The 26,073-nt window shown below is 42.3% G+C and overlaps 1 protein-coding gene across 3 annotated transcripts; it reads right to left on the reverse strand.

Moving 5' to 3' along the window:
• On the reverse strand, positions 1–26,073 carry ADAT2 (adenosine deaminase, tRNA-specific 2). Of its 3 annotated transcripts, XM_010851465.1 has the most exons (7): positions 25,901–26,029; positions 21,073–21,265; positions 10,071–10,175; positions 6,793–6,943; positions 4,072–4,178; positions 816–888; positions 8–715 (listed from the first exon to the last, which is right to left on the reverse strand). In XM_010851465.1, the coding sequence occupies exons 3-7, from the start codon at positions 10,128–10,130 to the stop codon at positions 672–674; spliced, it is 435 nt and encodes a 144-aa protein (XP_010849767.1). In that variant the 5' UTR covers positions 10,131–10,175; positions 21,073–21,265; positions 25,901–26,029; the 3' UTR covers positions 8–671. The 3 variants fall into 3 exon arrangements, with proteins under 3 accessions (XP_010849765.1, XP_010849767.1, XP_010849766.1); XM_010851463.1 differs by lacking the exon at positions 21,073–21,265 and having other exon boundaries at positions 1–715; positions 25,901–26,073; XM_010851464.1 differs by lacking the exons at positions 10,071–10,175; positions 21,073–21,265 and having other exon boundaries at positions 25,901–26,073.

Raw genomic sequence — 26,073 nt, forward strand, 5'->3', positions numbered from 1 at the left:
AGGCATTTCTTTTATTTTTATTTTATTTCATCTTCAAAGAAGGCATGAATAAGGTTTTATGATAGCAGTATGCTGTTAAATGATGAATATGTGTTTTAAAAGTATGTATTTTCTCTAAATGCTTTATAAAAGCAAAAATCTCTTCTAAGGACCACAGAATCGTGGTCCAATATGTATATGATTCATATATTAATACAACTTCCAAGGAAGTCTCCCTCCCCGACACACGCAACCAGGGAGAACACGGTGGCTGCCAAGGATGAAGGATCCCCGTCTGTAAGGCCTGGAGCAGCTGTCTATCGGGTGATGCTCTCCAGGCAGACACACCAGGCAACTGAGTCTGGATACACAGCCTCTGAAAGTCAGTGCATTCCTGGACCAGGCATAAGGATTTTGGCATGAAGAACAGGAACTGCTTGCTAATTTCTAAAACCTCAATCTTTAACTTTTCCCCTTCTTAAAAATGGTCTTTCAGCTTGTGGAAAAGCTAGGAGTTGTTTGCAACTGTCAGCCTTTTAAAAAGTGCTCATTTGCTCCCTTAACAGAGCAAATGATGAGAAACCATTTTCCCGCGAATTATGGACAATATATAAACATATGCTTCAACGATGTCAACAGCTTTCTGTCCAAGAATGTCGTCCCAGGGGCGTGAGTCTTTCATTAAAACAAGTTCAGGATTTGTGACATTCCTTTTTTCGAACCTTTGATTTTGGTGCTGTGAAAAGAATAGAAAAGAAAGAGAAAATGAAGAGGTAGGCCCACGCAGACTTGCTTCGTACCGACCAAGTATGTGTACACAGGAGGGGAAAACTGACCATTTGGATTTTCTTGTTTGTAGAAGGTCTTTAACATCTCCACTGCCTCCTCAGCCCGATATCCAGGGGTGCACTGATGAAATAAGAAAGCTGAGAATGAGCACAGGCCTAGGAAAATGTGTGCTGTGTTCCGTGAAAATGGCAACACATACATCATTATGTAAATATATTTCAGATAATGTTAATACACCTCATGGATATTAGGAAAATCAGTAAGGAAGTATATTTCCAAAAAAAAAAGACCTAAATTAAACATCACTAATTAACTCATTATTATTTTTCAATCAACTAACTGTGTGATCCCAGTTCAGTTCAGTCGCTCAGTCATGTCTGACTCTTTACAACCCCATGAATCGCAGCACGCCAGGCCTCCCTGTCCATCACAAACTCCCGGAGTTCACTGAGACTCACGTCCATCGAGTCAGTGATGCCATCCAGCCATCTCATCCTCTGTCGTCCCCTTCTCCTCCTGCCCCCAATCCCTCCCAGCATCAGAGTCTTTTCCAATGAGTCAACTCTTCTCATGAGGTGGCCAAAGTACTGGAGTTTCAGCTTTAGCATCATTCCTTCCAAAGAAATCCCAGGACACCTACTAGTTATGTGATCTTGTGTAAGGTACTTCAACTTTCTATGCCTCAGTTCCCTCATATGTAAAATATAGGTAATTATAGAAATTAACCCAAAAGGATTTTGTGAAAATTAAATGAGGTTAGATAGTCAAAGGTATGGTTTTCCCAGTAGTCATGTACAGATGTGAGAGTTGGACCATAAAGAAGGCTGAGCACTGAATAACTGATGCTATGGAACTGTGGTCCTGGAGAAGACTCTTGAGAGTCCTTTGGACAGCAAGATCAAACCAGTCAACCCTAAAGGAAATCAACCCTGAATATATTCATTGGAAGAACAGATGCTGAAGCTAAAGCTCCAGTACTTTCGCTACCTGATGTAAAGAGCTGACTCACTGGAAAAAACCCTGATGCTGGGAAAGACTGAAGGCAGGAGAAAGGGGCAACAGAGGATGAGATGCTTGGATGGCATCACTGATTCAATGGACATGAGTTTGAACAAGCTCTGGGAGACAGTGAAGGAGAGCGAAGCCTGGCATGCTGTAGTCCATGGAGTTGCAAAGAATCGGACATGACTTAGCAAATGAAGAATGACAACAACAAAATGAGATTAGATAACATAGCCCCTGTTAATTAAAACACCTGGCACATTGTGAGTGCTCACTGAGCACTAAGCTATTTTTATCTGCTGTTCTTTATTTAACAGGGGCCCATGAAGTGTTTGATTCTATAGAGCTCGGGTTGGCAGTCCACAGCTAGAAATGGTCAGCTAAGAATGGTTTTTATATTTTAAAGGGTTAAAAAAATATATATGTGACAAAAATATAAGTGGCTCACAAAAGCTAAAATATTTCCTCTCAGGCTTTTTATAGAAAAAACTAGTCGAACCTTACTACAGAGGATATTTTTTAAGTGTTCAGTTTCTTCTATCTTTGATTCTTTCAGCAAAAAGGTCAACATGTGAAAGAATAAGAAATTGGGATAACAGTAGAGGGATGAAACTTAATACTAGAGAATATTTAGAGAGACTGAGCAGATCATCTCAGGAAAAGAGGAGGAATAAGCTTAGGTTTGTGAGACAACCAGCTGATAGTGGTGGAGTGATTATTAAGGGAGTACCAGGAAAGAAATTGGAGCAATAAAATGAAGTCAAAATATACAGGCCTTTGAAGGAGCACAACGTGATGCGGTCACTGGTAATGTCACTGGCAACATCTCTGGCATGTTGGACAGAAATGCTCCACCCATATCTGATATCTAAGGGCTCATCTTTGTTCAGCTGAGAAGCTTTGAGGAATTCTTCAGATCTTTCTCATAAATGAAGTACAGAGTCAGCGATTCATTTGCAAAGAGTTACGGAAGCAAAACCTGAGTTACTGATAGAAGTGACTGGAAGAAAACAAGTCACTTTGCATATTGTTTTAATGATCAGGCTAACTGTACTGCCTACTCTCCATCCTATGACGGTTTCTTTTCTGATGTGATGGTAAAAGTTATCTGTTCTCAAAAGTGCAGGGCTTGTTGGGAAAGCCAATGTTCAGCTGGGAAAACTCAAAATAGAATGTTTTCCAAAACTTGTTCTCATTGGGATTCAACCAAATTTAGCCCTTCATAGGTACTTAATATTCTCCCAAGAATATCTGAGATCTTTGTTAACTACATACCATGTCCAGCATTTGTTAAGTCCTTTTCTTTTTAAAGCATAATACTTTTAAGATTAACCTTAGATCTTAGAGAGAAAAAAATCAAACCAGTTTATGGGAACTGGTATTTGTCTAGAGACCAAACTCTGAAATAAAAATTCCTTCTGCTCATAGCCTTAAACACGAAAACTCTGGGAGAAGCGTCAAAGTTAAAGAGAAAGTAGAATTTCTAAGTGGATTCTTGGGCCTAGGGGAAATTTCAACATCAAAAAGGCAGGGGGAAAAAAATGAAATCAGGTATTGATTCCTAGATGCCAAAAATAGTACAGGGCAATCAAGCAAAATGACTGACTTTGTGAAAAATATTGTGTATTCACTGTAAATGGCTGCTATAGTCACCAACACCGGAGAAGGCAATGGCACCCCACTCCAGTCCTCTTGCCTGGAAAATCCCATGGGCGGAGGAGCCGGGTAGGCTGCAGTCCATGGGGTCGGGAAGAGTCAAACATGACTGAGCAACTTCCTTTCCCTTTTCACTTTCATGCATTGGAGAAGGCCATGGCAACCCACTCCAGTGTTCTTGCCTGGAGAATCCCAGGGATGGGGGAGCCTGGTGGGCTGCCGTCTATGGGGTCGCACAGAGTCGGACACGACTGAAGCGACTTAGCAGCAGCAGTCACCAACACAGACTAAGCATCATGCAAATCTGGTACAGCACAGAGCCAGGCACACATGTGGAGGGGAGAGGCCCATAGTGGTAGGGTCCTTACACATAGCTGATGATGTTGGTGAAGACTGTCAGAGGAAAGCTTGGAAGGCTGGAACTCTCTTTCTGGAGGGATTCTGTGCATTAAGACAGCTAAGCACTCTCCTGGAAATGATTACCTGCAGTCTTACACTGAGGCATCCATGACCTTGGCCAGAGGTTCCCAGCACCCACCTGGTTCAGTCATGGCTCCTTGGTGTACTGACAACACGCTAATTACCCGCAAGCCCGTAGGTGAGATAAGAGTAATTAGAAAGAAAAAGTATAACCGTTCATGTTACCTGAAATGGTTTCCCAGTACTCGGTAGATCAGCAGAGGCAATATCCAGAACAGAGCCACAACCACCAAATCTTTCATTCTGGCAGCCATAGACAACCAGTGGGATTCCTGAGAAAGAATTAAGGTCCTACAGAGAACAGGCAGTTCAAGTGCATATTGTGACAAAACTAGAGTGGGTTTATACCAGCTATCCTAGAGAGGAAAGCCCACGCTACCCTTAAAAATAATTAAACTTGGGCTTAGTCTTAAAAATTCAGTTTTGCAATCAAGTAGCATGGCCGAGCAGTCTAAGGTGCTGGATTTAGGCTCCAGTCTCTTCAGAGTCGTGGGTTCAAATTCCACCACTGCCAGACAAGAGGTATTTCTCTAGGTCTAAGCACCCTTTAATTCAGGAAATTCCTTCTAGAATATAACTTAGTTTTAGGCTTCCCTGATAGCTCAGTTGGTAAAGAATCTGCCTGCAATGCAGGAGACCCTGGTTTGATTCCTGGGTCAGGAAGATCCACTGGAGAAGAGATAGGCTACCCACACCAGTATTCTTGGGCTTCCCTTATGGTTCATCTGGTAAAGAATCCGCCTGCAACGTGGGAGACCTAGGTTCAATCCCTGGGTTGGGAAGATCCCCTAGAGAGGGGAAAGGCTACTCACTCCAGTATCCTGGCCTGGAGAATCCCATGAACTGTATAGTCCATGGCGTCACAGAGTTGGACATGACGGACAAACTTTGACTTCACTTCACAATCTAGTTACACAAAAGAAAGAGGTTTAAAGGATTTAAAAAGTAACATCTCACAACTGCAAATGGAGTGAAAACTGAATGTGTATTTGCTAAATGCTTGCAGCTTGGTGCTCTCTCTGGCCTCTCCTAAAGGAGATATTTTGGAATCACTAGAGAATTGGAGCCAAAAGGGAGGCAGAAATTTAATCCAGAGATTTTCACCTCTTTAAAAATAACAGATTTTCCCTCTGTTCTTTCCTCAAGCAAATATAACTGTGGCTCAGAATAAACCAGACTAAAACGGAGCCACTCGGGATGGCACGATGGGCAGAGAGTTTACAAAGTGGAAACTGTATGTCTTATCATACTCAAAGCCCTCTCTATTATTTTTAGTGATTAAATGATTCACACCCACAAACCAAAATAATGGACATGAGTTTGAGCCAGCTCCAGGAGATGGTGAAGGACAGGGAAGCCTGGCATGCTATAGTCCATGGGGTTGCAAAGAGTCAGACACAACTGAGCAACTGAACAGAAACAACCAAAATAAATACATAAGAACATGCTAGCATGAGATTCAACAATTAATTGTTGAATTATCCAGCAATTTTTAAAAAGATCTTTAGAGGCTAACTGGCTGTACTCAGTATTTGTGTCATTTATTCCGTGAAAGACACAATTCGAAGAGCTATATCAACTTCCCATTTATTTAGTTTACAGTTCTTGGGGTCCAAAATTACTGTGGACAGTGACTGCAGTCATGAAATTAAAAGACATTTGCTACTTGGAAGAAAAGCTATGACAAACCCAGACAACGTATTAAAAAGCAGAGACATCACTTTGCTGTCAAAGGTCCATATAGTCAAAGCTATGGTTTTTCCAATAGTCATGTATGGAGGTGAGAGTTGGACCATAAGGAAGGCTGAGCACTGAAGAATTGATGCTTTCAAACTATGGTGCTGGAGGAGCCTCTTGAGAGTCCCTCAGACTGCAAGGTGATCAAATTTGTCAATCCTAAAGGAAATCAACCCTGAATATTCATTCATTGGAAGAATTGATGGTGAAGCTGAAACTCCAATACTTTGGCCACCTGATGTGAATAGCTAACTCACTGAAAAATACCTTGATGCTGGGAAAGACTGAGGGCAGGAGGAGAAGGGGACAACAGAGGATGAGATGGCTGGATGGCACCAATGACTCAACAGACAAGAGTCTGAGCAAACTCCGGGAGACAGTGAAGGACAGGTAAGCATGGTGTGCTGCAGTCCATGGGGTTGCAAAGAGTCGGACCGACTGAGCGACTGAACAACACAACACAGTATCATAAATACTTTCACTTTGTAGTTACTTGAATTTTTCAAGCCTTCTATGTAATAGGTATTCATGGCAAAAATAAACAATAAAGACTTATAAACAGAGAAAGATAAATTTTAAGTCACCTGTAATCTGTTCACCACAAGCCATAAACAGAGAAAGAGAAATTTTAAGTCACCTGTAATCTGTTCACCAAAGGCAAAATAGGTGCATATTCTTCAGGTCTTTTCTTATGTACACTGTTAAACAGTCTAATTTATGGTCTGTCTTTACCTGACAGCTTAAGTTAGCTTGAAGCGTTTCTTGCTCTCACTTACTTGTTATAGTTCACTGATACTAAAACAAAGACTTCAGTATTCAAAAATCTTTCTTAAAAAATGTTTTGGCCTAGGAACACTGTATTTTGTAAAGTACATCTTCCAAAATTTGTTTCACAATTCTGTTTTCATATAGTAGAATCTTTTTTAACATTGTCTGGACTTTTTTGTTTTACATTGATGCCTTTTTTTTTTTTTAATTGAAATATAATTGCTTTACAATACTGTGTTGGTTTCTGCTGTACAATACTGTGAATCAGCCACATGTATACATATAAGCTCCTCCCTCTGGTGGGAGGAGCGTCCCTCCCACCCGCATTCCACCATCCATTTTTGAGTTCAGGACACATGAACCTGTGAAGTCAAAGGATACTCATCAGGCGGAGAGCAGCTGCACACATGATACAGGGCTCCACGGTGACGTACAGCACAGTGTGTTCAAACACTTCAGAAGGACTCCTGCCGCGGCGACGGCACCAGTCTAGGGCCTGGTCAATGGCCACCATTTCTGCATGTCGAGTAGCCTGGAAAGAGAGCTGCCTGCACTGACCTTGTTGGCTACGTGTAACAGTATTTTACAAATATTCCAAAGTAAATATGAAAAACGGGCCTATTGTTTCTGCAAACATTTCAGCGAATAAAGGTTTCAGGACACCCTTAGCAGCTGACAGTGGACTTCCTAGTTCAAGTACTATAGCCTTGCCGACAAAAGATACCTAATCTGAGATGTCAGAGGAATTAGTGCTCTATTTTTAGTTAAGTATCTAAGTACTTTAGGGGACACTCTGTCAATTAAAATACCAGAGAGATAAGTCTCAAATAAAAAAAAGATGTCTATGGTTCCTGAATATTTCCAAGGAAACTGAAATTTTCATAAGCATGTGCTTTAGGTTCGAATATGTTTTCAAGACTGTCACTAACCTCACTCTAAACAAATCTATATTTAGAATGTCATCACTGGGATATCATCACTTACATTTTCTCTGGGATAGGATTTTATATACTGGCAGACTCTAGAGAGAAGCAGAGGTTTGGTATCAGTTTCAGATACCTTCTGGGAGCAGTAGAGTATAGGAGAAATGCAAGAAATTTGAAGTCAACCATACTTCAGTCTGAATCCTGACTGTGACATTACTAATTGTATAGCCTTGGGCAAGTTACATAGCTTTTCCAAGCCTTAGTTTCCCCAAATGTAATTCTAGTATCTACATCTCATAAAGTGATATGAATTATATGAAGCACAGTCACACATAACACTATATATGTACTCTGCTATGTGGCAATTATTTATAGTACTCATGAATAATTATGTTTATCAATAAACTTACACTTAGTGTCAACTATGTACAAGCCACTGCACTAAACTCTGTGGGGAAAAAAGTCTCTGTCCTCCAGAAGCATAAAATTCGGTGGGGCAAACAGAAAGGTGTTCATTTACCTGTGGAAAGTGCTGGCACAGTGGCCAAGGGGCCATGGAAGCCAGAGGCAGATGGGAGCCCTGCTGGCCCAGAATGATAAACTCAGAGCTGGAAAGTTCTTTGGCAAAGAGGGTCCCATACCTGACTGCATACCAGAACCAACTGGGGAGCTTAAAAAAAAAAGCAAAGTTCCCCCCAACTTGGGTGCTTTTTAGAAATCAGGTTCAGATTTACTGAATCAAATGTGCTCATAGTTCTCGAGAGATAATCAACGACCTAAATCATCTCAATCAACTCTTTTACCGCTGAAGAACCAGAAGCTAAGTAAGCTATGTTAGGAGGTTACTAAAGACACACAGCTGGGCGAGGTGATGGCGGTGGTGACGGCGGGTAATGGTAGCAGAGCCGAAAGTAGGACTTGGGTCTCCTCTTTTAGGGTCAAGAGTCTTTCTATACTGTGATTGTAGGGTAACCTTCTAAAGAGCACAGAATACTAAAATTAAATCCAGGTTAATTTCAAGGTGTGGAAGAAACTCAGGTCACTGGGGGTTTAGACAGATGTTGCTAGGACATCCGACTTTCTCATGTTAAAGATACTGTACTGAACCACAAAATACAAATAGGGAAATACGACAATTATTTAAATCACAAAAAATTCTACTCCTGAATAGTATCTGTAGATTCACTAATTGGTGTACTACGGCTTATTGGGCTTTCCAGGTGGCTCAGACGGTAAAGAATCTGCCGGCAATGCAGACCCAGGGTTTGACCCCTGGGTCAGGAAGATCCCCTGGAGAAGTAAATGGCAATTCGCTCCAGTATTCTTGCCTGGAGAATTCCATGGATAGAGGAGCCTGGCGGGCTCCATTCCATGCAGTTGCAAAGAGTCAGAAACGACTGCGACTAACACACGTGGCTTACTACTTATCTTACAGGCATCTTGATGTCCACGTAACAACTGTTTTGTGAATCTGGGTTCCTATTTTGCTTGTGTTTCACTAGATCTGAGTTTTCTTGTTGATAAGTGTGATGAATGAACTCGAAAGTGCTCATAGCACCCCCACCTCGTTCTCTGGCTCCCAAGTAAGATCAAAGTCAACGTGAGGGGTGGTAAAATTATAAGCTCTCCTTGAGTGCCCCCGGCACTTCTTATAATCCTAAAACTTATGATTTCATTTCTACTCACTGTAACATGCTGTGGTGATACCACATTCAACAAGTGTTTCCTTAATTCATAACTTCTCAACCTAACCACAATAAAGTCACAAAAGCTTTTAAAGTGTACCTGCAGGTGGTGGAGACTGTACCCCACTGAATTACTTGCTTTCTTTATACAATCCTTTTATATCTCCACAGCTATCAATTAAGGGTGACTTTTTAATTGACTAGGAGGAACACAATAATTAAAGGTACTACACACCCAAGGGAGAAAGCAATGGCACCCCACTCCAGTACTCTTGCCTGGGAAATCCCATGGATGGAGGAGCCTGGTAGGCTGCAGTCCATGGGGTCGCAAAGAGTCAGACACGACTGAGTGACTTCACTTTCACTTTTCACTTTCCTGCATTGGAGAAGGAAATGGCAACCCACTCCAGTGTTCTTGCCTGGAGAATCCCAGGGATGGGGGAGCCTGGTGGCTGCCGTCTATGGGGTCACACAGAGTCGGACATGACTGAAGTGACTTAGCAGCAGCAGTAGCACACACCCAAGAATACTAGAGTGGGTAGCCTATCCCTTCTCCAGCAGATCATCCCATCCCAGGAATCAAACCAGGGTCTCCTGCATTGCAGGCAGATTCTTTACCAACGGAGCTACCAGGGAAGCCTCACCGAAGGATACAATATGAGCTAAATTGCTGTCTCATAAAGTAGAATTTCCAGGTATTACATTTGCTTAAAATAGAGATGGACTCTTTTCTTCTGTATGGACACTCTGATGTAATAAAACCCCTCTTGGATTTTACTCGTGTTAAAGCTCTATGAAATGGAAAATCAGACCCAAAGAATTTACTGCTTCATTAAATTTTTCTGAATTATCCAAAATTTTGAAAATCAGTATGGATCACTCTTTATAATCAGAAAAAAAAAGACATTTTTAAAGGTTTCAGGAAACTGTCCTTCCACTAATGGTCACCTAACGCTACACAGATCCATCTTGCCACCAACCACGAGAAATCCATTCCATGCCTACCATCACTGTCATATGTTTGCAATTTACTCTTCAACTCACATACATTTTTGGTTTGATTAACTTCATTTCTCCCCTTGCCCACAACTTCATTGTTGTAGACCATAAGGCAGCCAACAGGAACTTCAGTATTGTCTAGGGCGTCTTTGGCCTAAAAGACAAAGTGGAAAATCTAACAGGTGATGTTCAATACTTGAAAAGACGAAAGAAACAGGCAGCCTAAGGACTACACACATGAACAAACATCAGAGCAAAGAAACGTGGCTCAGTTTCCCCTTTTCTAAAACATTTCAGTATTCAGTGCCTTTATTCTCTGTTGTGTCTGTATTGAGAGAGACTCAAGAGCAAATCCCCATCATAGTCCTGAGCTCCCTGAATTTTTCTTTTACTGGAAGCAGAACTGATCAAAGACTACTTTTGATCCTTGTTCTTATATTGCCAGGGGTGTTGGAGAAGACTCTTGAGAGTCCCTTGAACAGCAAGGAGATCAAACCAGTCAATCCTAAAGGAAATCAGTTCTGGATATTCACTGGAAGGACTGATGCTGAAGCTGAAACTCCAATACTTTGGCCACCTGATGTGAAGAACTGGCTCATTGGAAAAGACCCTGATGTTGGGAAAGATTGAAGGCAGGAGGAAAAGGGGACGACACAGGATGAGATGGTTGGATGGCATCACCGACTTCATGGACATGAGTTTGAGCAAGCTCCAGGAGTTGGTGATGGACAGGGAAGCCTGGCGTGCTGCAGTCCATGGGGTCGCAAAGAGTCAGACACAACTGAGCTACTGAACTGAACTGAACTGTGCACTGTTTTCTGACAGAGTACAGGCTTCTTAGGTGGCACAGCAGTAAAGAACTGCCTGCCAATGCAGGAGACATGGGTTCAATCCCTTGGTTGGAAAGATCCCCTGTAGGAGGGCATGGAAATTCACTCCAGTATTCTTGCCTGGGGGATCCCATGGACAGAGGAGCCTAACTGGCTATATTCCATAGGGTCTCAGAGAGTCAGACATGACTGAAGCAACTTAGCACGGCACAGCTCACATGTATTTGTAAACAGGTAGAAGAATAAGTAACATTTATAAGTCTTTTATTAAAATTCTTTCTTTGTTGAAATTCCACTTGCTTAATCTTTCTGATGCTTTAAAAATTACAGAAAACATCCTCTGGTATTCAACAGCATCAAGGTGACCAGACTGCTTATCTCCCTGTGCCCACAATCTCTGTTCTAAGCGAGACAATAATGGCTTTGGAGCACTCTATACAAAACTGGCACAACCATTTTGAAAAACACTTTAGAAGCTTCTTTAAGAAGTAAACACACATGTGTGCTAAAGTCGCTTCAGTTGTGTCTGACCCTTTGCAACCCTATGGACCATGGCCCTCCAGGCTCCTCCAGGCAAGAATAGTGGAGTGGGTGGCTATTTCCTTCTCCATGGGATCTTTCCAACCCAGGGATCAAACATGTATCTCTTACATCTCCTGCACTAGCAGGAAGGTTGTTTACCACCTAGGAAACCCCAAGAAGCAAACCTACAAAGAGCCTATGAACATCTAGCTCATTCTACTCCTAAGTATTTACTTGAGAGAAGAGAATATGTGTCTAGCAAAAACAAACAAACAAACCTTGTAAAAGAATGTTCATAACAGCTTGGCTGTTATTATGTTATGTTATTCATAATAGCCAAACACAGGAAATAGCACAGGTGTCCATCAACAAAAGAATGGATAAACATGCCATGGAATACTACTCAGCAATAAGAGAGAAACAAACTACGGATACACACAACACCATGGATGAATCCCAGACGTGCTAACGTACAAGAAATCAGACACAAAAGTGCACACACTGCATGATTCCCTCCAAGTGAAGGACTAGAACAGACTAAACTATGATGAAAGTAATTGCAACAGTGGTTCCATCACCAACAGGGATGAGTAGCTTGACTGGAAAGGGACACAAGGAAATCTGGGGAGGAAAAAACTTTATCGTGATAAGGGTGTGGCTTACATAGATGTCTGCATCATTCAGAACTGAATGAACAATACATTTAAGACCTGTGCATCTCACTGTATGTGAAATATGCTAAGTCACTTCAGTCATGTTTGACTCTGTGTGACCCCATGGACTGCAGCCCGCCAGGCTCCTCTGTTCATGGGATTCTCCAGGCAAGAATACTGGAGTGGGTTGCCATGCTCTCCTCCAGGGGATCTTCCTGACCCAGGGATCAAACCCACGGCTCCTGCGCTGCAGGTGGATTCTTTACTGCTGAGCCACCAGGGAAACCCATGTGAAATATATCTCAACTGAAAAATACAAATGAGAAAAGTAAGTTTAGGCACAGTTCCACCACCATCCCAGGGATGATAAACTAATCATTATAGTTGCAGAGTCACCCCTCCATCACTAGCTGTCCATTTTTTTTCCAGCCCTATGGTTGAGGGAATGGGCTTCCGTGCCGGCTCAGCAATAAAAGAATCTGCCTGCAATGCAGGAGATGCGGGTTTGAATCCTAGGTCAGGAAGATCCCCTGGAGAAGAAAATGGCAACCCACTCTGGTATTCTTGCCTGGAGAATCCCATGGACAGAGGAGCCTGGTAGGCTACAGTCCATGGAGTCACAAAGAGTCAGACATGACTTAGTGATTAAACCACCACCATGGTGGCTGAAGGAGCCCCAGCAGTTCTGGGGCCCAGGACAGCTAAGGAATACTTCTTCAGGCAAAGAGCAAAAACAGGCAGGTTACTTTTGGGATGCCCGGACACCACAGGTGAGAGAGAACCTGAAACGGTTGTGACCTGTGAACTAGCGTAGTCATTTCCACCTCACTATGGTTTAAAGAACCCAAGTACCGCTGTTTCTAGAAAGGCATAGCATTTCCTGTTTGGGCAGGCTGGAAGACACTCTAGAAGACTACATTCCTACTGAAGCAGAGGTATTTACACACACCACAGGGCACACGAAGTGCCAAGTTGAAGGCTTTGCTGAAATCAGTATGTGTTCCATCTCCTGCACTAGCCGCTTGCTCCCAGCAATAACCCTATCATAATGCTAGCGTGGGTCCCTTAGCTGCTTCAAACATGCTCAGCTGACACTTTTCATTTGGCCAACAATGGTGAAAGGAGAGGCACGTTGTGGGAGCATATGATACTTCTCTTGCATCTGGAGTAGTGGGATAAAGCTGGGGCCTGGAGAGATGGAAGGAGACAGTATCTGAAGCCATAATACCACGTTCTTCAGAACTGGGTCATGCACTACCCACAGGCTAGTTCTGTCCCAGTTATGTAAAAAGTTAAAGCACACTCAGTTTGCACAAAGTTTGAAAGACTGCAGAGGTCTTTCAAAGGTTTGGTGCATATATACAAATAAAAAATGTACCATAGGTTACTACAGGAAGGAAAGCTGGGAGGAGGACTGACAGCTGGAGAGGGAGGAGACAATAAGAACCAGCACAGTTAAGGCAATCGTCACACATAGAGTGAAATTTAAAATAAGTTCAGGATGACGCATAAACTGGGGTCCACAAGAAAGACAAATCATGTGCTCATCCATCAAATATCTGTTGAGGGTCTTGAGATAGGGAAGTTATCCTGGATTATTAGGTGGCCCCAAATGCAATCATAACTGTCCTTATGAGAGACACGGAGAGAGATTTGACACGTAAAGTAGATAGCAATGGGATGATGGAAGCAGAGAGATTTGAAGATGCTACGCTGTTGGCTTTGAAGATGTGGGAAGGAGTCATGAACCAAGCAAGGAATGTCACGTTAGAAGCTGGAAAAGGCAAGGAAATATATTCTTCTCTAGGGCCTCCAGAGGGCGCACAGCCCTGCTGACACATTTGTTTGGGGGCAGTGAAACGGAGAGTGGACTCCTGGCCTCCAGAATCGTAAAAGAATAAACCTATGTTGTTCTAAGCCACCAAGTGTGCAGGCATTTGTTACCGAAGCCAGAGAAAACTAATACATCCTGTTAAGAGGAAGAAAAGATAAGCTAAAATGGGAAGAAAGTATTTATAAACCATATATTTAAGGGGACTCTTGAGAGTCCCTTGGACAGCAAGGAGATCAAACCAGTCCACTCTAAAGGAAATCAACCCTAATATTCATTGGAAGGACTGATGCTGAAGCTGAAGCTCCAATATTTTGGCCACCTGATGCAAAGAGCCCACTCGTTGGAAAAGACCCTCATGCTGAGAAAGCCTGAAGGCAAGGAAAAGGGGAGTGACAGAGGATGAGATGGTTAGATAGTATCACTGATTCAAGTAACATGAATTTGAGCAAACTCTGGGAGATAGTGAAGGACAAAGGAGCTTGGTGTGCTGCAGCCCATGGGGTCACAAAGTTCAGTTCAGTTGCTCAGTTGTGTCTGACTCTTTGTGACTCCATTGACTGCAGCACGTCAGGCTTCCCTGTCCATCACCAACTCCCAGAACCTCAAACTCAAACTCATATCCATTGCATTGGTGATGCAATCCAACCATCTCATCCTCTGTCATTCCCTTCTCCTCCCACCTACAACCTTTCCCAGCAATAGGGTCTTTTCCAATGAGTCAGTTCTTCGCATCAGGTGGTCAAAGTATTGGAGTTTCAGCTTCAGCATCAGTCCTTCCAATGAATATTCAGGACTGATTTCCTTTAGGAGTGAATGGGTGGATCTCCTTGCAGTCCAAGGGACTCTCAAGAGTCTTCTCCAACACCACAGTTCAAAAGCATCAATTCTTCAGCACTCAGCTTTTTTTATAGTCCAGCTCTCATATCCATAACATGACTACTGGAAATACCATAGCTTTGACTAGACAGACCTTTGTTGGTAATGTCTCTGCTTTTTAATATGCTGCCTAGGATGGTCATAGCTTTTCTTCCAAGGAGCAAGCATCTTTTAATTTCATGACTGGGTCACAAAAAGTCAGACATAATTTAGTGACTGAATAACAACATATTCAACAACAGTCTAGATCTGGATTATGAAAAAAAAAATGCTCAAAATTCAACAGTTTAAAAAAATTGTTAGAAAATGGGCAAAAGATACTAAAAAACATTTTATCAAAGATGGCATACAGATGGCAAATAAGTATATGAAAAGATGGATACATCATTAACCATTAGGGAATGCAAATTAAAACCACAATGAGATATCACTACACACTTACCAGAATGGCTGAAATAAAAAGTATTAACAACAGATGCCAGTGAAGCAGAGAAACAGGATCTCATATATTGCTGGCAGGAATGTAAAATTGTTACAGCCACCCTGGGAGATGGCTTGGCCGTTCCTTAAAGAGCTAAATGTGCACTTAACATATGACCCAATGATTGTACTCTGGGCGTTTGTCCACCCAGGGAAATGAAATCTTATGTTCATACAATAACACAATGTCATATACAGACATGAATGTTCAATGACATTTTACTCCTAGCCCCAAACTGGAAATGACCCAAATGTCCTTCAAGGGCTATCAGGTTAAACAAAGTATGTTGCATCCACCCATGGAAAACTACACAGCAATGAAAAGGAATCAGCTATTAACTGACTCAAGGAAATAATGTTGAGTGGGAAAAAAAAATCCCCAAAGGTGACATATTCAAGTATACCACATTCCCGAATGACAAAACTATGGGTATGGAGGATAGATTAGTGACTGCTGGGGGTTAGGGTGTGGAAAGGATGGTGGCCATAAAGGGCAGCAAGAGGGAGCCTTGCGGTGATGGAGAAGTCCTAGTGGTGATCAAACAAAACAGGTAACAAAACTGCACTGAACGATGCAGACACACATGCACACACAGGCGCACACACATAAAGCTGATGACACGTGAACAAGCACTGCAGGCTGGGTCAAGGCTGTATTCCTGGCTGTGACATTTCGCTAGTTATGTAATATGCTACCACTAGAGGAAACCAGGTGAAGGGTACTGGGGCCTTGTCTGTATATTGTGTTGCAACTTGCTGTGAATTTGTAATTATTTCAAAATGAAACATTAAAAAAATAAAAGGTGGAGTAAACCAGAAGGCTCCTACAATGGCAATTAAGAAGAGATGGCTACTGAGGTAGGAGGAAAACCAGGAGTGTCTGGGGTTATAGAAGATCCAAGGAAAATACTGGGCCAAGAAGGAAGGGTCAGTTAGGGTGGGAGGGAGGAAATAAAAACCAGTAGCCTGAAGAGGGACTTATGTGTAAGTTACACTTCTAGTTTCTATTACAACAGACTGTTGTGTCTGTACATCAAGTGTTCTGATTCTGAGCTTGCAAATAATAAGAGCTGAGAGCTTGTTGGAAAGCTCCCCCTGATGTAGGACTAGTTCAGGCACATTATTAATTCATGTACTTCATAACCCGGTGCAACTGGTTCGTGATTTCCCCATTTTACAGATAAGAAGACTGAGCCTTGGGAAGGTTACGGGATCAGTCCCTGTGTGAGGCTGGGCCTAGAGCCCAGGCAATGTGGATCCTCCACTCACTTGTTCAACAAATCTCTGTGGAGCACCTGCAAGGTTCCTGGGTTTCCAGCCACAGCTCTGCCTCTAATTTCTACTCCAGTCACCACGGACCAGCTACTTTACTGGTGCCTGGGTTCTTAGCAGCGCTAGTTCAAGGGACAAAGGGAAAGGGGACATTTAGCAAGACAGTGAGGTGTAAAAGTTTAAAGAAAAACAGAGTAAACAAACAGGGGGCCACGTGACGAGGATTATCTGTAAACCTGTCTGCTGAAGAGCTCTACGTGAGGCTACTTGTTCATTTCAAACGTGCAGGAGAGGATCCAAGAGCAGAGGGAAGGAGGAGCAGGTGGCAGGCAGAGGCAAACCCAAGCTGCCTGGTGCGGCTCCTTCCACATTCTGACTTGTTCACCCGGAAAACAGCCGGGGCCACGCTCTGGGCCCCCGGAGAGGGGACGAGACGGGCCTTTCATTCTTTCCTTCGGGTTTTCTCGTTTACTCCAAGAAAATGATCTGCTTTTAACTCTATTTCCCATACTATATTATCTTTCTGCTTCATTTTTGTAAAAATGCCTTCCACCGCTGTCCCAATTAGAGAGAAAGCATGAGTGACCATAGTACTTGAAAAAGGCAAATAATGCTGTTGATGAGGAGTGGCCTAGACTGAGGGTGAAGGGTGAGCAGCTGGAATGGTAGGTTAGGGAGGAGGTGGCGAGAGCAACCTCAGAACCCCACAGAACGAGTCACGTGTGTATATGCATATATCAAATACATATATCTGCTTTGCTGTGAAGTTCAAAACAGATTTAATTACACTGAAAAGACTTTTTAATCCATCCCATCTTGTACTTTCCAACATTCCCACGACCTCTTCTGCCAAGTCCAATCGTTTCATTATAAATGCACAAAAGAGCAGGCAAAATGGCTCTGAATTGTACCTATGTAGGTTTTCAACCACGTCATCTTTTAGAGAGGCTCCGTTACTATTTAAAATGGCAATTTTGTCTTTCATAAATTAGTAAGTTACCAAGGTTCAAAACTGAAGAATGAAATCTCTCTTCTCACTGGTCCCTACTCCAAATGTCTTTAACGTCGTTTCTTTTGCTCCTCAAGTGTCATCTCCTGCACTCTAGCCAGGGTCCATCTGCTTTTACAGATAAAGACAGTTCTAGGACGGAAGAGACTGTGCAGTTTCTCTAAAGCCGTCCTTCCTACAAACTACTTTCTAGTCATGCGGTGGTAGCAGGAGGGGAGAGGGGGTCAGAGTGCCTAGACTCTTGAAGAGTACCCAAGTATATCTCCCACAAAAGAAAAAAGACAATTGGAGGAAAAGACAGTTCGGCCAGGACAACTCTTAGGTAGAAAATAATAACGTTCGAAAGGTCAACGACACTAGAGCTGTTACTGCTCGTGACTCTGAGAAGCTCTGTTCTCCTGTAACACACTAAACTTCTCCTCACCTGGAGACGAACAGCCTGGCACCAAGAGCCTCCCAGCCATCACCCAGTGCTCCCCACCAGCCAACTGAGTCAGCCGAACCTTTCATTATCCTTCCAGGTCCTTTGTCCTTAATCTTCTTGGAGCCCCTCTGAGAATCTGGTGAAAGTTGTGGACACGCCCACGCGAAAAAGGCACAAGCACGTGACATTTTTACACACAGCATCAGGGTTTATAGATTCCTGCTAAAACCTGAGCCTTGGTTAGAAGTCCTGATCCGGACAGATAGTTGGATCCCCTCCTAACCCAAGACTGAGTCCTCCATTTCTTTGTACTTGATGATTCCTCCCCTTGAGAACCCATCTCTTCTTTTCCACTCGCCTACATCCCATTTCCCTTTTTCAAGTTAAGAAAGCATCCTGTAATTTCACTCAACTAACTTGCTCAGGACCTTGTCACCTATTATCTGATAGCATTTTATGTCTGCCTCTTATTTTGGACCCTGGACTTGCTACTATTAACTTTTTCATTTGTGGGCGGCTTAATTTCATCAATTAAACAGCATGCTCCTGCAGGGAAGCACTAGAGCCAAGCACCAGCAAACCTGTTCCGCTCACCTTTGTAGGCCAAGCACATGGCACAAGGCCTAACACAAAGAGACATTTAATCACACTACATTTGATACAGTGGATCTGTCTGTGCTTGATTTCTTTTTTAATTTCCCTCAGACATGCCATAATCTTATACTAATACTGCTGCTGCTGCTGCTAAGTCGCTTCAGTTGTGTCCGACTCTGTGAGACCCCAAAGATGGCAGCCCACTAGGCTCCTCTATCCCTGGGATTCTCCAGGCAAGAACACTGGAGTGGGCTGCCATTTCCTTCTCCAATGCATGTAAGTGAAAAGTGAAAGTCAAGTTGCTCAGTCATGCCCGACTCTTAGCAACCCCATGGACTGCAGCCTACCAGGCTTCTCCATCCATGGGATTTTCCAGGCAAGAGTACTGGAGTGGGGTGCCATTGCCTTCAGGTGCCTGGAAAAAGCAACTATAATACACGATTTATTCCAGAAACCTTGCAACTTTTCTCCCTCTGACTCTCTGATGATACATTTATCTACTCAATCTTTCTTTTTTCCTAAGTGTAAAGTAAGTATGGCAGAAGACTTGGGGGTAAAAAAAATTCACACATCAAAAAATAAAAACCACTCATAATCCCAACATTACAAAATATGATCACCAGTATTATTCTGTAACAAATTTTTCAGGTTTTTCCCTATGTCTGCATATACATATTTGTAGCTTTCTAAAAAGTCAAATAAATTTATACTATATATACCGTTCAGTGGTCTGCGTTTTTCATCCAGAAACATATTACAAACATTTCTCTATGTTGAGTAATATTTTCTCAGCACATGATTTTTTTAAGGCCACATAGTACTTCTCTGCATAAATATTTATGATTCACTTAATTGGTCCCCTATTGTTTGACTAGCACATGTGGCTATTTTTCAAATTCCTCACTATTATAAACAAATAGAGAACTTCTCTGTATATCTCCACTGATTCCTTATGAATTATTCCTAGAAATAGCTATAAAATACAAACAGTTCCTACAATGTAATTTTTTTTTTAGAATGAAGCATTGTCAAACATTCTTTTTTTTTTTTTAAGGCACCAGAACTTTTTTTTAATATTTATTTATTTGGCTGTGCCAGGTCTTATCTGCAGCACACAGAATGTTTTAGTTGTAGCATGCAAATTCTTAACTGCAGCACGTGGAATCTGCTTCCATGTTGCTGCTATTTTTCAGTCGCTAAGTCGTGTCTGACTCTTCCCAACCCCATGGACTGCAGCATGCCAGGCTCCCCTGTCCTCCACTACCTCCTAGAGTTTGCTCAAATTCACGTCCTCTGAGTCGGTGATGCCATCTAACCATCTCATCCTTTACCGCTCCCTTCTTCTTTTGCCTTCAATTTCTCCCAGCATTAGGGTCTTTTCCAACGAGTCGGCCCTTTGCATCAGGTGGCCAAAGTATTGGAGCTTCAGCTTCAGCATCAGTCCTTCCAATGGATATTCGGAGCTTATTTCCTTTAGGATTGACTGGTTGGATCTCCTTGCTGTCCAAGCGACTCTCAAGAGTCTCCTCCAGCACCACAGTTTGAAAGCATCAACTCCTCGGTGCTCAGCCTTTTTTATGATCCAACTCTCACATCCATATAGGACTACTGGAAAAACCATAGCTTTGACTATACGGACCATTGTTGGCAAACTGACGTCTCTGCGTTTTAATACATTGTCTAGGTCTGTCATAGCTTTTCTTCCAAGGAGTGTCTTTTAATTTCATAGTTGCAGTCACTGTCCACAGTGATTTTGGAGCCCAAGAATATAAAATCTGTCGCTGTTTTCACTTTTTCCCCTTCTATTTATCATGAAGTGATGGGACTAGATGACATGGTCTCAGTTTTTTGAATGTTGAGCTAGCTTTTTCACTCTCAACTTTCACCCTCATCATGAGGTTCTTTAATTCCTCTTCACTTTCTGCCATTAGGCTGGTATCATCTGCACATCTGAGGTTGTTGAAATTTCTCCGGGCAATCTTGATTTCAGCTTGTGCTTCATCCAGCCCAGAATTTTACATGGTGTACTCTACATCTAAGTTAAATACGCAGAGTGATAATATACAGCCTTGTCATACCTCCTTTCCCAATTTTGAACCACTCAGTTGTTCCATGTCTAACTTGCTTCTTGACCTACATACTAGTTCCCTGACCAGGGATCAAATCCAGCCCCACTGCATTGGGAGCAAGATGTCCTAGCCACTGGACCACCAGGGAAGTCCCTACAATGTGGTTTTTAAAAAGGAAAACTAATAATAAAATTGGGCAAAAGAGAATATATCTAGGCAATTCACAGAGGAAAAAAAATCCAAATGTCTAATTAGGATCCCCAAGGCATGGTAGTCAGTGGGAATAAAGTGAAAAGGCAGAGGGGTCCAATAGAGTACAATGGGGAGCAGTGAGCAACCAAACACAGCACAGGACAAACTGGGGGTGAAGACAGGTGGCTGGGCTCAAATCACATCTCCGTCCTTACCAGCTCCCTAACTGTGGGGAGCTTACTTAACTCTAAACCTCGATGTCCACATCTGAAAATGAGGACGGTAACAATACACACCTGATATGCTTTCAAATTGCGGTCTTAGAAAAAACTCTTGCTCAGCAGTCCCTTGTTCAGCAAGGAGATGAAACCACTCATTTCTAAAGGAAATCAACTCTCGACATTCTTTGGAAGGACTGTTGTGAAGCTGAAGCTCCAATACTTTGGCCATCTGATGCAAAGAGTCAACTCACTGGAAAAGACCTTGATGCTGGAAAAGATTGAGGGCAAGAGAAGAAGGGGATGATAGAGGATGAGATGGTTAGATAGCATCACTGGCTCAATGGACATGAATTTGAGCAAACTCCAAGAGATAGTGGAGGACAGAGGAGCCTGGCATGCTACAGTCCATGGGGTCACAAAGAGTTGGACATGACTTAGTGGTGACTGAACAATAACCACCATAGAGCAGGACTACTGTGGACCTTATACATTTGGTCAGTATGAGACACAGCCCATGGCAATGTGTCTGGAATGTAAGAGTGCAATGCTATTATTTTTTTTATTTGATTCTAAGCCAAATCGTTAGAATTATATGCTGTGGTGATTAAAACAATGACCTTTATTATATGCTATCTCTCCAAAAGAAAACTGTCATGAAAAATAGCGATTTTACAAAACAATAAAAAATATAGAGAACTTTCTTTAAAGTTTGATAACTTCACCAAAGAACAACAAGAAATATAACACAGATATTACTTCTCCCCTGTAACACTGTGAAATGTTCAGTAGTGATAATTCCAGGGATGGTAGGAACGGGGGTAGGACAGAACATTCTCACCACTGGGGACGGACGTGGGACCACTTCAGGCCAGTGCTATCCAACAGCACTGCCAATAGCGATGGAAACATCGTTTGATCTGTGCTGTCCAATATGGTTGCCACCAGCCATGTGTGGCTTCTGAGTACTTGAAAAGCGGCTAACGTGACTGAGAAACTGAATATTTAATTTCATCTTATTCATGAAATAACTAGGCACATATGCTAGTGGCTACTACACTGGGCAGTATAGTTCTAAAAGGCAATCTAAAAACATCTAGATAGATGGCTTTAAAATACATACATCCTATGTCCCATGTTTGGTAATTCACTCCAGAGCAATAAAAGAACTATGGGATGGGGGTGAGAGGAAAATAAACTGAAATAAGAAATGATTATACCTAGGAAAAAAGGATACTTACAATCATGAAGAGAATATGTAATTTGACTTATTTAAAAGTATATATGTCAATAAATTTATAAAAATAAATTTCTTATGACTATGAATTATCTATATAATCAGAAAAAGAAAACATTAAAATATTTTCATTTGGGGAAAAAAATACCATAAAGATATTACTGAATCAAAGGATAAACTCAGTTTTAAGGCTTTTTAATATGTATATAACAAAGTTGCCTTCTAGAAAAGATGCCCCAATTACAGCAAACAACTAACCAACTCCTCACACACACATCCTTATCTACAACAAGCATTGCAAGTTTTTGACCTTTGCCAATTTAACAGCTGAAAAATTATGCTAAGTCGCTTCAGTTGTGCCTGACTCTCTGCAACCCTATGGACCATAGCCCGCCAGGATCCTCTGTCCATGTGATCCTCCAGGCAAGAATACTGAAAAATTATATCTCTTTTTAATTTGAATTTAATCTATTACTAGTGAAACTGCACATTTGTTAACTTGTTCCTTATCTGTGTTTCTTTTAGAAATAGCATGTTTATTCATATCCTTTGACTTTTTCAATATTAGGGTGTATATCTCTTTGCCAAGGTTCTTTATATATCAAGGTTATATCAAACCTGTCCTTTTATTTACACTGCAAATATTTTCCCTCTGTCCTTTGCTTTGTTACTTTGTATCTTACAAAGTAAGATACATTCTTACTATTCATTCTTCTTTTATGTTTTCTGCCTTTTATCATATACTTTAAGAACCCATCTCCATTCCAATTCCTCCAGGCCTTCGCTCAACAAACACTAATATCAGCCAAGCACTCAGCCACTTGAATTGGCCATATAAATATGTCTACTCTGCCCAGGTGCTGCAAGTATGCTAGTATCCTATTATTACATGTACACTGGACACCTCACTTTCAAATTCCTCAGAACACATTGCTGCTAAGTCGCTTCAGTCATGTCCGACTCTGTGCGACCCCATAGACGGCAGCCCACCAGGCTCCCCCGTCCCTGGGATTCTCCAGGCAAGAACACTGGAGTGGGTTGCCATTTCCTTCTCCAATGCATGGAAGTGAAAAGTGAAAGTGAAGTCGCTCAGTTGTGTACGACTCTTCGCGACCCCATGGACTGCAGCCTACCAGGCTCCTCCGTCCTTGGGATTTCCCAGGCAAGAGTACTGGAGTGGGGTGCCATTGCCTTCTCCGTCAGAACACATTAGCTGCCTCTGAATCGGGTACTAGCTATGCTTCTGGTCTGATCGTAAACTCTTCTCAGAAGTACACAGGACAGTTGCTATTACTTCTACAAGTCTTCAAAGTAGTTTAAGATTTGAAGTTTCTTTAGTGGAGGTGCAGGGGATGGTTGGACAAAGTCCAAGATTTATCACAAGCATTGTTTTATCACAAGTATGTGTGTGTGTGTTAGTCGCTCAGTCGTGTCCAACTCTGCGACCCTGTGGAGTGTCGCCCACCAGGCTCCTCTGTCCATGGGATTCTCCAGGCAAGAATTCTGGAGTGGGAAGAAACATATACTACTGGCCAAAAAAACAAAGTGCAAACTAAGGACCTCCTTGACCCTGTGTAGATAAACTAGGCAATCACACCTTTAGGTGTTTATAGTCCGATTGTGGCTCAGATGGTTAACCAGCAAGGATCTGTTGTATAGCACAGGGAACTCTGTTCAATGTTATGTGGAAGCCTGGATGAGAGGGAGTTGGGGGAGAAAAGATACATGTATATGTATGGCTGAGTTCCTTTGCTGTCCACCCAAACTATCACGACATTCTTTTTTTTTATAACAACATTCTTAATGGGTTATATGCCAATACAAAATTAAAAGTTTAATTTTTTTTTTAAAAAAAAGGTAGTAAAAAGACTCAAATGTTCAGTCCAGAAGTCTAGAGAATAGTGTGGATGATATGAAAGGAGAGAAAGAAAACACATTTCTGATACACAAAGGGGAAAAGTTCAATGGCTGAATAAACCTGGCTATTTCTAAAACCACTATTGAGTCCTCTATGGTAGGATCTCTCAAAATTTCGTCTATGCAAACTCCCCATAAATATTCTGAGGACAGTTCCTAAAGCAAATGAAAATAACCAGAAGAGGCCAAAAATTTTCAGCATTCCCACATCCCCTGACCTCCGGGTCTCTTATCCATAGAAAGATGTAAATGCAGCTTAATTTGAGATATTTCAACCTTCCCGTGCATTTACTATCATCCTCATGACTTATGCCGCCCAGCATATGATAGTATTGAAATCATTTGGGGGAAGGAGAGAGATTTTGATATCACATGAAAACTCCTTTTTTCCAGCTGGAAGAATTTAGTAACATAAAATGAGTTCAGGACAAACAATTCCATATTATAAATTAATCATTTAAAGCATAAGTGAAGTGAAGTCGCTCAGTCGTGTCCGACTCTTTGTGACCCCATGGACTGTAGCCTACCAGGTTCCACAATCCATGGGATTTTCCAGGCAAGAATACTGGAGTGGGTTGCCATTTCCTTCTCCAAGAGATCTTCCCTACCCAGGGATTGAACCTTGGTCTCCCACATGGTAGGCATTGTAGGCAGACGCTTTACCGTCTGAGCCACCAGGGAAGATCCATTCAAAGCATATGCGAATATTAAAGTATCAAATAAAAAATTATGCATCCTATAAGTTTAATGGGCAGAATAAATTTTGAAGTGGGCTGAAAGACTGCATCATGAAATCAAATCAGGTATGATGACCAGCATTTGTTTTTTCAAAATGGAATGAAAGAGAAATACCAGGAAAACTGTGCATAGGAAGGTTAAGTTTTGTCTCAATTATATCTAAGTGTATACTTGGCATTTACTGGAATGTAATATGGCTGGATGGCATCACTGACTCGATGGACGTGAGTCTGAGTGAACTCCGGGAGGCCTGGCGTGCTGCGATTCATGGGGTCGCAAAGAGTCGGACACGACTTAGCTACTAAACCATCACCACCACCACTTTCAAAAAAGTATAAGAAACAAGTCTTTAAAAATATGCATATATGTGCGTCTATGATTTATATACCTATACATACACGCCAAATACACTTTTATCCCTATTAAAGAGTTCGCTGGCACACATAAGTACGGGTAAAGCTTGGGTTGTACACAAAGCTTATCAGAGCCCTCCTTAATCAGGAGTCCTGAAGGGAGTGAGGGAAGAAAGTAAAAGGGCAGAGGGCAAGAGGATGGATGGATGAATGAATGAATGGTGGAATCTGACCGCTCAGGGGCCTGTTCTTATCCTGCTCTCTACCAGAAACATCCTCAGCTTCCTTCCTTCTCCTAGGTAGGTTCAAGGGGTCATACATACAAAATAATGTATCGTCGCGAATCTGCCAGTGTCCACAGGAAAGAAGGGGAAACAGCACGCACGTGCCAGCAGCCCCCGAATAGGGATGTTGACGCTTACTTCAAAACAGTGAAAAAGAAACAATTTCCGTATTTCCTCTCTTCCTTCCCTCAGAGCCACGTGAGAATGGACTAAAGTACATTTCAGGACAGTAAAAGCCAGCTGTTTTCCCAGAGATTGTGAGCTCCATCGAGATTATTAAGACCCAGAAAGTACCCCGGGGACATTTACTCAAATGCTCGGTCGGGATAAGCAGGAGGAAGTTCCGATCCTATGCGTCCACGCCCCGGCCCCCTTACCATTTGCATCGCCTGCTCCATCCACTTTTCGGTCTCCTCCGCAGACACCGAGTATGCGCCATCGGTAGCCGCGGTGGACCCTGCCTTCGCCTCCATACTGCACCCGGGCCGCCTCGCTCAGCGACAGAGACCGCGGGGAAATAGGAGCACAGGCTGCGGAACGCGGCGGATAC

The sequence above is a fragment of the Bison bison genome, unplaced genomic scaffold (genome assembly GCF_000754665.1).
Source record: "Bison bison bison isolate TAMUID 2011002044 unplaced genomic scaffold, Bison_UMD1.0 scf7180017864303, whole genome shotgun sequence".
NCBI lineage: Eukaryota > Metazoa > Chordata > Mammalia > Artiodactyla > Bovidae > Bison > Bison bison.